The following is a 15,289-nucleotide window of genomic DNA, read 5'->3' on the forward strand; positions in this document are numbered from 1 at the left end:
GGCTACGTAGCGCTCGGCTTGTCCGTTTGTCGCTGGGTGGTAGGGGGCCGATGTAACTGAGGAGATCCCGTTGTCGCGATAAAACTTGAGAATCTCCGCAGACACAAACGGTGTTCCGTTGTCCGACACTACCTTGCGCGGCAGGCCGAACGTTGCAAATAGTGATCGGAGGTTGTCAATGACTGCTGCCGAAGTCGTCTGTCCCATTTGCCTTATCTCAAGCCACTTTGTGTAGGCATCTACGACCACAAGGAAAGTGCAGCCCTCAATTGGTCCTGCAAAATCAATGTGCAGTGTGTGCCATGGTGTGTCTGGCTTTTCCCATTCTGGGACAGGAGCTTTCGGCGGGGCGCTCCGGCTGCTCTGGCAAGGCTTGCATTCTCGCACCACTGTTTCGATGTCGTTGTCAATGCCAGGCCACCACATGTAGCTTCTGGCACACTTTTTCATTGCAACGATGCCCCGATGTCCGGCGTGGATGAGAGATATAGCTTGTGCGCGTAGTTCTCTCGGCATCACAACTCGGGACCCAAATATGATGCAGCCGCGATGGGTGCTCAACTCTGTAGCTCGCCTGCGGTAAGCGTCGAAGTTGTCCCCTTTGAGTTTATGCACGTTGCCTTGTTGAACAGCTGTGTAAACTAGCCGGAGAGCTGCGCACTTCTGCGTAGATGCTGCAACTGTGCCTGCTGTAAGCGGAGGTTCTGGCAGTGCTTCGAACATCAGAACGTCTCCTGGTGGAAATGGTTCGTCAACAGTTGCGTCTAGTGGCAGACGGCTTAGCGCATCGGCGTTTTGATGTTTACTCCCATTGCGGTAGACCAGAGCGTAGTCGTACGCTGAGAGTTTGATGGAATGCTGCGTCGGCTCGATGACACCTTGCTGCTCCAGTTTGTCCAACTCTTTTTCAACTGAATCTCGGAGAGCAAACGGCACCGGCCTGGCCTTCAGAAATTTGGGTTGCGCGTTGTCCAACAACTCCAGTGTGACCGGGGGCCCTTCGTTTCCTGGAATCTCTTCCGAGAATACTCTTTCGTATTTCTCTTGCAGTTGCTCAACCATGTTCTGGCTCGGCGTCTGGTGTATGCCGCATATCATCACGCCTAGTGGAGAAAACCAGTTTCTCCCTAGAAGGCTTGATCCTGTGCCCTTCACAACAAGCAGAGGTAGCGTATGGGTCTGGCCGTTGTAGTTAACCTGCACGTTGGCAGAGCCCAATAGTGGCAGATTCTGTCCTGACCACGTTCGCAGGTGCGTGTCGTCTTGTTGCAGGGCGGGTGCGTCAGATGGCCATGAAGTTCGGAACGTGTCCTCACTGATCAGAGTACAGGCTGCGCCGGAGTCCACCTCGAACTTAATCAGCTGGTGATGTACGCTTACTTCTGTAAAAATCTTCGGTCGCGTGCCGAGATTCATGGTGTTCAGGTCGTACAACACAGATGGTGTTGCTGATGTTGTTCCATGGAGATCAGATAGCGGCGTATTCTCTGAGGCGTTGACGCTGTGATTAGGCTGGGAAGGTGACTTTATCTTGGCAAGTCTCCGTTTCGTAATGCATGCTCTTTCGATATGCCCTCGCTTGTGGCAAAAATTACACGTGGCTGACTGGAATCGACATCCCTGGGGGTTGTGTTGGTCGTCACACCGCCAGCAGCGTTGTGCCTTTTTGACCGATTTAACAACAACAGAAGGCTTGCGCACCTGGTTGCTTGTCTGGTGTACCGGCTCGGTGTTCCGGCGAATCCCTCTCTGCTGGTGACCGGCGCTCTCCGCTCGAACGGCGATGTCGTAAGCTTTGCTGAATGTGAGGTCCTTCTCAGCGAACAGGCGCTGCTGCAGTGACTCGTCACTCAGTCCGCACACAAATCTGTCGCGTAACATCACGTCCAAGGGAAGCATGGTGGTGTTAGCAGAAGAAGCTGCGTCTCCCTCCTGCCCGGTAGCTGTTGTCGACAGCGTTCCAAAATTGCAGTCGGCAGCGAGCTTCTTGAGCGCTGCTACGTAGGCGCTCACTGTTTCTACTTCCAGTTGATCTCGTCGTTGGAAGCGAGCCCGGCTGTAGACCTCGGATGGCCTTGGGTCGTAGTGCTTTTGCAGCGCTTTTACGATGTCGTCGTAAGACACTGCCGCTGGTGTGCTTGGCTGAATAAGGGCGCAGACAGTATCGTAGGTCTGCTCCCCGCACAGCGTCAGCAGGTTGGCCCTCTTCAAGGCTGGGTCTGTGATGTTGTTAGCTTCAAAGTAGAACTGAAGGCGTCCAACCCACGATGACCACGATGAGCCGTTGAACTGTGGTATCTGATTGGGAAACCCTCGCGTAGCCATGGCTTGTCAATAGCGTTGCGTAGCGCGGGTCGAATCCACTTTCTCGTCGCCACTGTCGTGTCCGGTCGCTGTGTTGAATGCAGCGAAAGACGCACACGGTACTTTAAGACTTCGTTTATTTAAAGCCGATGAGGGTGCGACCAGCGTCGACCGAGGCAGGAGCCGAACTGGCCGCCCGAAGAAAGGGGGGAGCTGAGAAGCGTCCACGGGAGGGAGTGGCTTCCCAGAACAGGAGGAGGGTGCGGGGGCACACCGTGGGGGGGCATCTGGTGACAGCGTGCGACGAGGGGCAAGCGGTCGTTAGGAGGAGGATTGAGTGGTCGTTAGGAGGAGGATGCGAACTGTCGTTAGGAGGGGAATGCGAGTGGTCGTTAGGAGGGGGCGCACACACACAAAAGCAATAAGGGGACACAACAGAATTATAGTTAACAACAAAGATCCTATAACAAAATGACTCAATACATCACCCCAACTACTAAATATAAAAGCTCCTCCTCATTACTGTGATGCACAGATTGTTGTAATGCATGGATTGTGTTGAACAGTGCACTAAATTGCAATTATTGCAATTACTACTAACCAAACAACCACCAACCATGCACACACGTGGAAGATTCTAGTATTAATAAAAGTGTGCTTTGTTAACTATTCACACGACACAGCTAATGCAGCAAGCCACACCATTGGAATGCTTGATTTGCGCCACAGAATTAAGGACACCAGCACTTGGAGGACCCAAAGGTCAATATAAGGCCCAGTTCACACTAAGCAAGGAGTGCCTGTGGAGTTGTTTGATCCAATATGAATGGATCCCTAAAACTACCAGCCCATACAACTTGGGCCCCTCCTTCACAGACCTTGTTTGGTTTTAGGTTTTATGGGGTTTAACATCCCAAGGCGACTCAGGCTATGAGGGATGCCGTAGTGGAGGGCTCCAGATAATTTCGATCACCTGGGGTTCTTTAACATGCACTAACATCGCACGGTACAGGGGCCTCTAGCATTTTGCCTCAATCCAAATGTGACTGCCGTGGCCGGGATCCAATCCACATCTTTAGGGTCAGCAGCCAAGCACCATGGCCACTAAACCACCGCGGCGGCAGTTCTTCATAGATCTGTTCTCAGGTGAAAGGCAGGTGAACAAAAATCGTTCACTGCCGTAGAGAATGCACACTACACAGAGTTGGCTTGTAGAGGGGACTAGCAGTGGTAATTTGGCCTGCACTTTAAAGTTACCGCAGCGTTGCATTACAACTAGTGAGCAGGTGAAAGAAAGGAGCAGGATTCGGCAACATGATTAGTCGGGAGCTACAGATCACAACACAGACCCGGAACAGGTTCACATGTTCTGCTTGATGGTTACTTAATTACAAGCAATGATCTATACACAGTTAAATGCACTCATTATGGCACTCATACAGGCACAAGCAGGAACAGTACTTGGAAACTAATTGGAGCCCCAGCATTTGAGTTCCTGTTCACACTGGCTACAGTTTATCGTTTATGGGGGTTTAATGTCCCCAAGTGACTCAGGCTATGAGGGACGCCGTAGTGAAGGGCTCCGGAAATTTCGACCACTCTGGCTACAGTAGATTAAAAAGTTTTACATGTATACTAGCAACAATGTACTGACAGGGTCATCCAGAATCCTATCGTGGCTGTCCAATTTCTGCCGAAACTGACAAGAATGGAATTAGAGCCACAGAGTAAGCTCCTCATATGTCTGCCCATGCCTGCCAGGACACATTTTTTGTGAATAGACAAGTGGCCACTACATTAGAGACTGCATATTTCCCGTTCAGTGTTGTGTCCAGTTCTAAATGAATTAAATGCAACTTCTCTAACAAAAGACCTCGCGATGCACATGCATACCTGTCATGAATGACCCCAATTGACTGTAATGCAAAGATAAAAAAAATGCAATGTTAAGGGTCTTGAAAAGAAAATTTTATTAATTTAGTCACAGTTATGAAATTTTCAGGGAACATGTATTTTTGTGCGCTGATTCTAGATATGTCATTTAATTTCATGTAAAACAATTCCTTGAGCATTTATGCACTTTTTATGCACGTATTTTGCAGAGATTTTTGAAGAAAATTTGCTGCAGGAAACTCGCTGAAATGTATGCCATTGGGTTCTCTTGACACCAAGGAATACAATAAGGGTAAAATTATCATCCTGGCTCTCATAGAACTTGAGTAATAGGGTACTGAAGCTGCCACTTCAGAAACAGGAATACACACCTTCCTTCTAATTTCTGAAGCGACACCTTCAAAACCCTATAACTCAAGTTCTATGATAGGCAGGAAGACAATTTCACCCTTATTGTATTCCTTGGTGTCAAGAGAACCCAATGGCATACATTTCAGCGAGTTTCCCGCAGCAAATTTTCTTCAAAGCTCTCCACAAAATACTAGCATAAAATGTGCATAAGTGCTCAAGGAATTGTTTTACATGAAATTAAATGACACATTTAGAATCAGCACACAAAAATACATATTCCCTGAAGATTTCGTAACTGTGACTTCATTAATAAAAATTTTTTTTTCAAGACCAGTGTCCCCCCTTAAGTTGTTACAGCACACAAAGCTGGAAAAAAAGCCAACTGAAGCTCACATTTTTCTTGATGAAAATGGAAGGAAACTGGACGGTGTATGAGCCTGCAGGGTGATTAGGAGGCATGGCCTGGCATGCTGGCACGCACACCCCAGAGTAGACGTCCATGTCGACCAATTCTACATCCATGGCTTGTAGAAGGCACTTTTCACCTGGTTGGACATCGCAGCAAATAAAGAAAATGAAGAGGTGACAATGTGCCAACTGGGATGGTCTTGTTACAATAAACATCTTTGAAGAGAGAAGCCCAGTCACTTAGCAACCTGGTGTGCTATGCAGCATGTTTGTTTGTACCCCTCATGTTTTATCATTTTTGTCCAAGGTAGCGTGTACGAACACTCATGTAGGCAAATACCCATGAAAATAGAAAAAAGCATGACCACTGCCATAGCTCAACTGGTGAGAGACCTGCGTGCTGCTTTTTTTTTTGCTTTCTTCAAACTTACTTCAAAATTTAAAATCACTTATGCTTAGGTCATCAAGTAGCCTCACTGCCCAGCTGCAATGCGCAAACACCAAAAAAAAAAGATTGTTCCAGAATGTGACCAACATTTGAGCCTCATTTTAAACAAAGCTGAATCATTTAATCTTGACAAACCACTAGGTGTTCACATAAAAAGGGCTGTAGCAACAACCATTCTAGTAGATATTCTACTATAATGACCATTATTTTCTGGCACGCCACACTGCTTTTTTCACACTGCATACATTCGCTCAAACACCTACTCAGATTTCCTGTAGGGCTACGTTTGACTTGAGGCACAACACCTTACCAGTGAGGTCATCCAGGGCTCTCATAACTCCTTCAGCACTGATCACTGTGCAGCCCTCCCTAACAGGTTGCTCCTGCGAACTGGAAGAAGAAAAGAAAAAAAGCGGGGCTACAATGGCGCACGAATCTTCCTTTGTTTTCAGCAGACAATGAGCACAAACTGAGCAACAGTTTAAAACTGGATGCTTTTCTGGTGCCAAAGCAGGGTAGTCCACTCACGTTTCAACCGAGGAACGCCTCGAGGAAGAGGCGCTTTTTTCTTCTCCAGTGAAGCGAAATGTTGTGGTGATGTTCAGGTTACCGAGATTGGCAACAAGCACATCGAAGCTCCTGTAGGACTGGGGCACCACAATCACGGGCGAAGCAGCGGTCACCTCCAGCTGAACCCTGGGCGCTCTGCAAGCCTCCAGGTTCATCTGTACAGAATGCAGCATTAGTACATTAACATCTTCTCCCAGAAAAAAAAAGACAAAAACTGGATACATTGCAGCAAAGTAACATCATAAAACAGTGATAAGAAAGGCAATCATTCCCAAGAGATGGGCAGTAACAACTCCATGTGGTGGATGCACACATGGGCAGTAATAACACTGCACACGCACACAAACATATGCACGCACACACACACACACCAGTAATATAAAGACACACAAATCAGCAGTTGATGACAAAAAAAACTTTGCTGACCTTTTCTAAACTAGAACATTGGATCACAGCTAACCGGGGTTTGTCACTGATGTGAGCTAAATAACAAACAAAAAAGGCTATATATAAAAAAAAAGAGGCATAGTTTAAAAGCATCAGTAACACTTGCCATTGGTCTAGCTCGTTATTTTCTGCATCTACAGAAACCAACGCACAGATAGACAGAGCACAAGAAGATTGGTTGGTTTATTAGGGCTTAACGTCCCAAAGTGACTCAGGCTATGAGGGACGCCATGGTGAAGGGCTCCGGAAATTTCGACCACCTGGGGTTCTTTAACGTGCACTGACATCGCACAGTACACGGGCCTCTAGAATTTCGCTTCCATTGAAATTCGGTCACCACGGCCGGGATAGCACCCGCGTCTTTCGGGCCAGCAGCCAAGCGCCATAACCACTGAGCCACCGCAGCGGGTAAAGCACAAGAAGAAGCACGGTGACACGATAGAGTGCTAAACCATCAAATTTTACTTTGAAAGGAAGTGAACCCGCATCAATGAGGTACATTATCAAGAGCACATAACCAAGATAACAAGAACAATTGAAACACACACGCATGCACGCACGCACACACAGACACACACATATTGCTGCACAAAAATTTAGACAGGAGACAGACAGACCAAGAAAAATGCAAAATAAAAGTTAATAGTTCAGCGCTCTCTCCTGTCGTCCTCCTTGTTCTCGTGCTGTCTTCTCCGTGCGCCGATTCCTGTAGGCATGAATGCATCAGTTTTTTTTTTCCAGTGCACCATTCTGTTCGCTGTGTACTTAGTTCACTAAACAAAAGTGCTTTCATATTCAAAGGCAGTGCACTCCATGTCTTATACCAATATGAAGCAGAGTCAAACCTTGTTGCCAGCTGTCGCAGCTTTCAGAAGCATCTGAAGCTCACTGAAGTCAGCAAAGAAGTCAATGACCTCAGTCAGAAACCGCTGTGTGTGCACAACTTGCACTGAGGACATTTCACACTTGACCTTGACATCACAGTCTCTCTGAAGATTGGGATCCGGAGCTCCGTACCTGCAGGCAAAGCCAACAGTAACACAAGTGCTACAAAGAAATTCAGCCATGAAACTGAACGCGCTCGGCCGTACGCACACAGCTTTAGAAGGCGCAGATCAAAGTCCTACTTCTTAGCCTAATAATCAAGTAGTGTAGAAGTTGAGTGTGTCACACTGACTAACACCGCGGAAACAGAACATGCAACCATAAAAGCACATGTGCGGCCACAATGAGAAGTTGCATGTGTAAACTTTGGTTGCAACTCAGGCAAATGACCATTAATTATTTAGGTGCCTGCTTAGACGCAATACTTACCTTTGAGTATTGCGCTCTGTTAGACACCACAAAAAGGAGTACTGGAAGCTCATGATAAATCTTGAATAAGGATGTTTAGGGAAGGAAGCTGGTTTAAGAAAAAAAATTTCTATTAATTATGCCACAATTCTGAAATCTTCAAGGAACATGTATTTTGTTCTCTAATTTCAACTGAGCAATTTAATTTAGTGCAAAAGAAGTCCTTGTGCACTTATGAGATATGTTGTCTAAGTTCTTTGCGAAGAGATTAAAAAAAATTTTGCTGAAGGGAACTTGCTGAAATGCACGTTATTGGTTTGTCTTGACATCAAGGAATGCAATGAGGGAAGAATTGTCATTCTGCCTATTACAGAAGTTGAGCTATAGTGTTTTGAGGTTGCCACAAATAAATTTGAAGAAAAGTTCGTATTTCTCTCTCTGGAGTGGCAACTTCAAAACCATAGAACTCAAGTTCTATTATAGGCAGGATAATAATTTTACCCTACCTGCATTTCTTGGCATCATAAAAAAGCAATGACATAGTTTTTAGCAAATTTTTGCAGCAAAATTCCTTAAAAGCTCTCAGCAAAGCATTACATAACCAATGCATTACATAACATATTTTATAAAAGCACGAGGATTTGTTTTAAATGAAATTAAATGGCCTATTTGGAATCACCCTGATAGGATACAGTTTTTTTTTTTTCTTGAAATCAGGCAAATCTACACAGACAGAAGGTGAGAAAAATGTAGAAGTTTTTTATTCACAGCAACGTACTTGAAGATTTCAAGTCATAAGTCATTTTAAAATGCTAGTTACATAACCCATTTATTTTGATAGTTTTTCAAAGAAAAGATCTATGGGCAAATTTACAAATACAGCTGCACTTCACTTAAATTCTGTGTCTGTACTTTTCTCATTTCAAAAAAATAAAACTCCTCACATTTTCTCTGCAAATTTCATAGTTGTGACTAAGATATTAATTTTTTTTTACCAGCTTCCCTCCTTGAAAGGTCTCCCTGGTACATGCAGTTAATATGACAAACCAATGAATGCATCCTTAATTCCTGTTCATTCCCCAAAGGTATTATGAGAGAAGGCTTTTTTTTTTTTTCAGTGGGTTCCACAAGCAGTGACAGGAACAGCCAAGAGCGTTCTGGAGCAAGCCATTAAAAGAGCAAGTTGCTTTTGCTGTATAATTCAGGTAGAATGCGAAAACCACTAAAAGTTAATTTGGAGCACTTTTTCATGTGCGGTAGCAGGAGTTCCATGGTGAGAAACAAGATGACGCAGTAAATTTATACTAAATATGAAGTAGCCACTTGACTAGGACCACCGACACATGAATGCCTAAGAGCCCAAATTGTGTTAAACAGACCAAAGCAGAGAGGAAAATAAAAACAATATAATGAAATCTTCAGCTGCTACACATGCAAGTCATCCTGTTTTATGTTTTCACCTGTTCACAACATTCTACATATTGCGGCTTCTTCAACTTGGCTGTAAGTTCTTGGCCATTCCACAGTAGCCACTGCATATTCCTCATCTCTCACTGATGACAGCAAGTATTAGAATAGTTATTTTTTTTTATTTCGTACCTCAAAGGCCCCTGGTATGGGGCATTACATGGGGCATGGCATGGTATGGGGCATTAGGGTACATGGGGCATTCATTACATGAATGATTTTAGATGTGTTCAGTTTCCAAAAGTGCAAGCATTAAAAATGCAACCATTGGGGAGAGAATGTAAAGGCCCATGGTTATGCCCGGCAATAATGATGTGGTGCTGGAGGGAAACATGATGCTTTAGTTCCACAGGGGCAAAGGTCCATAGCACGCCACAGCGTGTACTAAGAATAGCATGCCACAGCGTGTACTAAGAACAGGTGGTAAAGTACATGAAATCAAAACAGAATCGGATTCTGTCGAAAACCTTTTTTATCACACACTGTGCCGACTAAATGAGGCGACGAGTCATGCCCGCGCGCGAGATGCTAACATCGACACCTGGTGTTGGCTGCAGCTTCTGTTTCTTGCATAGCATTAGAACAATTTCAACAAAATGTCCCAGTTTGTGTAACCTGCGATTATCCAACATGTGGCCTTGACCTCCGTGCATAGGTACCCCTCAATGTCATGTGCACATAAAAGTCATCGCCATCGTTAACATTATCAGTCAAGTGCCTCCCAATGAGCGCCAATGATTCCTATTTCATGCCAGGCATGGTAATGTTATTCCAAAAAAATTCCTAAGCTCATTAATTAGTCTGGCTCGCAGCCCCCCTCAGCTATGTTCCTCTTCCCTCGATACTGACTCAGACCCTCTAATACAGGGGTTCTCAAAATTTTTTGCCTCAAGGAATCCCAGCAGCCATCAACTCCCCAGTCCAGAATCAGTGCACTGTCAGCGTTTTTTTATTATTATTATTATTTATATAGATACTGGCTTTCCAGAGCGAATGGGCTTGCTGGCAGCGAAACTTCAACCCAGCCAGTGCTGCCGCCGGAACAGCCCACACTTTCAGTTGCCACATGCACAAGTGCACGCGACACACGTTACCTTGTGCACCATGGTCCTTCCACACCATCCTGCTAGCGTTCTAAACTACGAGCACTGGCGTACCAGTGTCTTGGCAGGCTTCCATCATAATAGACCACTGGCTGTCAGTTCTGCCCATTACCTGTTATGCTCACGTTCATTTGTTCTTTAATTTCAGCTAAAATGTCCACAGCTCAAATAAGCTAAAGGAATGTGGCCACAGATATGAATGTAAGAAGAAAGTCTGGTCAAGCAGCACATCTGTCAGCCCCAATCAATGCAGCAAGGAGGTGTGGAGGCAGTGGGGAGGACATGCAATTCATTCTCTCCAACCCGATAAAAAGCCCCTCCACAGACCGGCGCTGCGACAAAGAGCATTCTGTCCCACTTTTGCACTCTATGCCAATTAAAGAGCCCCATACAATTCTGACTCAATCCGACACCATTTTTTCCTGCATCGATTTACTGTACCACATACATTTACCTGCATTTCATTGAACATAGTAACCTTGAAGTCAGCTGCTGAGGCGCTCGGCAGCCCAATTCATAGGCCGTGAGGTGAGCCAGCTTAACATAACAATGTCAAGTGTGATGTGATTGTTTTTTTCTTTTTTCACATACTTGAATACACTGAAGTGCAGTGCCTCGGAACCAGCAGTGATGAAGCGCTCCCGGTACAGCTGGCCGTGTCCAGTGAGGTCCAGGACACAGATCTTGCCCAGGCTAGCTCGCAATGTGATGTTGGAGTCCCGCAGAGACAAGTGGCTTGAGAAGCCGCTTATGGTGGCTCTAGCCAGCTCATAGGTGGGCTTGTTCAGCGTCACCACAAAGTTGTGAATGTTCACCTCAAGCTCAGTGTTGTCGACTTCAGCTGTGAGGTCTGAAAAAAAAAAAGAAAGAAAGAGAGAGGACACTAAAGAAAAGGTTCAGGGCAATATAATATCCCTTGAAAGTTTAATAAATTGTTCAATATAACATCCCCATGAGTTCTGGGTGGGACCTTACAAAGGCAGAAACAATGAAACAGAGTCAAGTAGGGACCACATTCAGTAATGATGATTTCAAAGCTCATAAAATGTTCTTGAACACTTTCACTTGCTTTGGTTTATTCACATCTCAATATACCCACCATGACGCTCAGTGGTTAGGGCACTCAGATAATGAGCCGAAGTAACCATGTGCAAACCTGACCGCGGCAGCGGCATTTTGATGGAGGCGTAATGCAATGACGCCCATGTGCTATGGGATGTACACGCATGTTAAAGATCCTCAGGTGGTCTAAATTATTCTGGAGCCGGCATCCCTTTCTTCTTTCACTCCCAATTTGCTCCCTTCCCTCACAGTGCAGTTGAGGTGTCCACCAAGAAGCGAGACAGTTACTGCACCTTTCATTTCCTCAAAGCCAATTTTTTTTCCGATTACGTATCAGCCAAACAAAGAAGCAATATGCAAATGGCCCCAAGCAGCTGAGGTTTTTACTACAACACCCTTAAAGCACAAATGTACTATGCATAGAATGCACAATCTCAATTTCTGCAGTCTGCTAACTAAAAGCCTTCTAAAGAAACAACAGGGCAGGGAGTTCATTAGGAACAAATGATATAGCTGCAAAGTGCACCAAAACCAAGGTTACGTATTTTCCTATCCGTTCACAGAGCGCAAGAATTCCCAAAACATGTCTAAAAGTGTCACTCACCTTGGCTTACTTCCGAGTCTTCTCTGTGTTGAGAGTCCTGCCTGGATGCAGGCCTTGGATCTTCAGGAAGATCTGCGGCCAGGCCGAGGAAGTCAAGCACCATCACCCAAGTCTGGGAGTTTATCATCGTCTCCAAGCTGTTCAAGTCCACAGTCACAGTCTTGCTCACCTGGGTGAACAGATTGAAAAGAGGCAATCTTGGCCGAAGTTCCCGTCTGCCTTCACTGACAACATTCAGCAGTGGAAGCTCTACCGAAGCTAGCTGCTTCACAGTCAATGTGAAAGGTGCATTGCAAGCAAGGCAAGGATGATGGGACAAAACTGCAGTCCTCGCCTTGTGCTTAGCCGCATTGTTCATTTTTAATTTTTTGCTCTGGTGCTTTTCGCACAGTGCATTTTGATTCAATATGATTTTCATTTTTCAGCAGCTCACAAGGACAGCAGTTACTACAATATAATGAATCACCCTCAATTATGCCGTAAGAAAAGAAAAAATAAAATCCAAAGCCTGCAAGGAATTGCACAGCAGCCTGGCTCTACCTTCCTTTATGAACACCAGTCAATAGAACATTACCAGTCCTCCTTCCAGCACAGCTTTTGTACCTAAAAGCTGGCTCAAATCCTGCCAAGTGCATGTTCCACAGCCATACCGAAGGCAAAGATATTGCTAAAAAGCGTATAACGATGGAGGACAGACAAGAATGTTTGGCACTTCCATGTCATGCAAGGCTTGATTCGGCAGTTTAGAAAGGTAACATTACACCTGTTCTACATGTGTCACAATTACAATACAAAACAATCTAAGGGGTCCTCTGAGGTTACTGCTTTCGTCAGCTCATGGTGGTAAAATGAGAACAATACGAGTGCCCACAGCTTACACTGTTGTGCTTGGAAGCAAAATCTGGGCAGTGCCTGTCGATGAGGCGCATGTTGATGTGCATGAGCGAGTCTTCCTGCGCTGCCATGGCCAGAGGGGTCATGGAGCCCGATGGAGAAGGAGGTGGAGTCGATGGGGAAGCACAAGTGGTGCTGCTCTGGCCCCTCTTCTTGGCATGTTCTGCAAGAGGGGAGAGTGAAGCAACAAGGTATAAATAAAAATGCAGCGAAATCTCGTTAATTCGCAGTGACTTAACCCTTTGAAGGTTTTTGCCGTATATGTATGGCGGCGGTTTTCTGTCCCACAAGGTCTTTGCCATACGGGTACGGTTTCGATCTTCCGTTTGAAATTTTGCGCCAAAAGAACAATGCGTGCTCACTGGGGGGTGCTGCCACCTCTTAGGACTTACAAGAAGTGTTTGAATTTTGTGCTGCCTTCTTACGGAGATAAGCAGAACTTATGTCTAGCTTTAGCGCGGCGGCACAGACTGCGGCCACACCCCTTTTGTAGTTTTGGTTTCGTCGCGTGATCGCAACGGAGTCGCGCAAAATTTGAGTTTTCTTTCTGTCAGCAGTATCTTGCAGGGGCTGCCGAAGTTGATTTCTATCTTTATTGGCGCTGCTCTTAGCTTGCTTATCACCGTTGCTCGCGAGGTATTCTCGCCCTCTTTGGCAACGCACCTACGCGGTTTCAATTCCGCCGCGGGATCGCAACGGAGTCGCGCGAAACGTGTTTTCTCTTTGTGGGCACTGTTTTGCAGAGGCGGCGAAAGTTGATTTCTATCTTTATTGGTGCTGCTCTTAGCTTGCTTATCACCATTGCTATTCTATTCTATTGAACATTTTCCAGTTGTGAGTGATGCTGTCACCAAAGTACTGTTCCTAATTTTTTTTTACTATTTATTCTCGATTATATACATTTTTTAGATTCAAGATCCGCAATAAAGTAATTTGACTACCTGGGAAAGTTTTCTTCAAAATAATTCGACCCTCAAAGGGTTAATTTTAAACCCATAGTTTCTTCTAACTGATGCTTTGGCCCTGTCAAAGTACCTTGCATCTAAATTCACTTCAATCAAACTTTTGCTTTACTTGAACTGCCTAGAGGGCTCTGAATCGCATTAAGCAAGATGAGGTCCTTTTGACCAGCACCTATACCCAGACAGGCAGCACTACAATCTTCGCGTTTTTATTTTTGTCACGTGACTTCACCATACATCTGTTTCCATGAAAGACGAGCCAAACACACATTATGAATGTGTAAATGTGACTTCTGTTTGTTTATGGGGGTTTAACGTCCCAAAGCGACTCAAGCTTTGAGGGACACCATAGTGAAGGGCTCCAGAAATTTCTACCACCTGGGGTTCTTTAGCGTGCACTGACATCGTACAATACACAGGCCTCTAGAATTTCATCTCCCCTGAAATTTAACCGCCGCGGCCAGGCCATTGGCTTAGCAGTCCAAAACACACAGATTCGATCCCGGCCGCGGCAGTCAATTTTACAGTCGGCCGTCAATATAACGAACCTCAATTTAACAAAATTCACAAAGTAAAGCATTTTCTGTTTCCCAATATCTGTCCCATTGAAAGCCATAATTTTTTTCAGGATTAAATTAATTTTATACTGTACTTTCTATTTAACGAAGTCTTCGCCCATCGCACACATGTAGCAGGAGCCTTCTTACCAGAAGAATGAAAACTTTGGCCGAGACAGACCGCGATTTGCGTGTGCCCTTTTTATGCACAATATTACCAGTGGGCTTCAACCAATAAAGTAGAAGAGGACCAGAACATAGCGCTGCGTTATATGTCACGTACAGAGGGAAAAACGCTTGTCTAGAACAAGTTCTGGGCGCGTTTCAGTCTGAACACGTGGTATCTAGCAATAGCATTTGGTTAAAAATGGTCTGGATGTAAGCACGTGTGGCTAAACTCATTGGATTTCATCTTTATTTTTTGCTGCACTGGTCACAGAAGCTTTGGGATCTGCGGAACACACAGTTCGGTCGTTCTAGACATGTATTTTGCCCTCTGTACATGTGAAAAACCGCGATAAGTGCGCTCCACCACCAGCCATTAGTGTAGTGCGGCAAAGCCTGCTTGCTGTCATCGCCGCGGGCACCGCTTGGTGCTGGGGCTTCAATATACCCATTTCTATTTTGGGGGAGGGTCTCATTTTCGGCCTGAAAAACCACAATGCTCACTTGAATATTTGTTCCCTCAATATGTCGCCAATAGTACTTTTCAAACAGCACCATTGTCGCCAGGGGGCCACTGACAGGAGCCTGGTGGTTCGCGTGTTCATATCATCCACCGTGAGTTGAGAAATTGTTCACATCATCCCGAAACATAACGTATTGTAACGCATTCTGGCCGAGACATTTACAAAATTCGCATCATCGCAAAATTCTGATCAACCGTGACCGTATCATGCGATTCGACTGTGTTTACATAGTGCCAT

At 45.3% G+C, this 15,289-nt stretch overlaps 1 protein-coding gene across 6 annotated transcripts in view; it reads right to left on the reverse strand.

Moving 5' to 3' along the window:
* The window catches only part of Vps13D (vacuolar protein sorting 13D), a 111,632-nt gene that overhangs the window by 52,163 nt on the left and 44,180 nt on the right, over positions 1-15,289 (reverse strand). For all 6 annotated transcript variants that reach the window (XM_089573892.1, XM_089573888.1, XM_089573891.1 and 3 more), the window contains exons 35-41: positions 12,829-13,007; positions 11,951-12,119; positions 10,876-11,134; positions 7,267-7,438; positions 5,933-6,129; positions 5,715-5,794; positions 4,942-5,093 (exon numbers count right to left, since the gene is read on the reverse strand). In XM_089573892.1, the coding sequence (XP_089430018.1) occupies positions 4,942-5,093; positions 5,715-5,794; positions 5,933-6,129; positions 7,267-7,438; positions 10,876-11,134; positions 11,951-12,119; positions 12,829-13,007 (1,208 nt within the window). The remainder of the gene's footprint in view (positions 1-4,941; positions 5,094-5,714; positions 5,795-5,932; positions 6,130-7,266; positions 7,439-10,875; positions 11,135-11,950; positions 12,120-12,828; positions 13,008-15,289) is intronic.

Source organism: Amblyomma mixtum, chromosome 2, assembly GCF_055824585.1.
Source record: "Amblyomma mixtum isolate Tamu chromosome 2, ASM5582458v1, whole genome shotgun sequence".
In the NCBI taxonomy this organism is placed as follows: Eukaryota; Metazoa; Arthropoda; class Arachnida; order Ixodida; family Ixodidae; genus Amblyomma; species Amblyomma mixtum.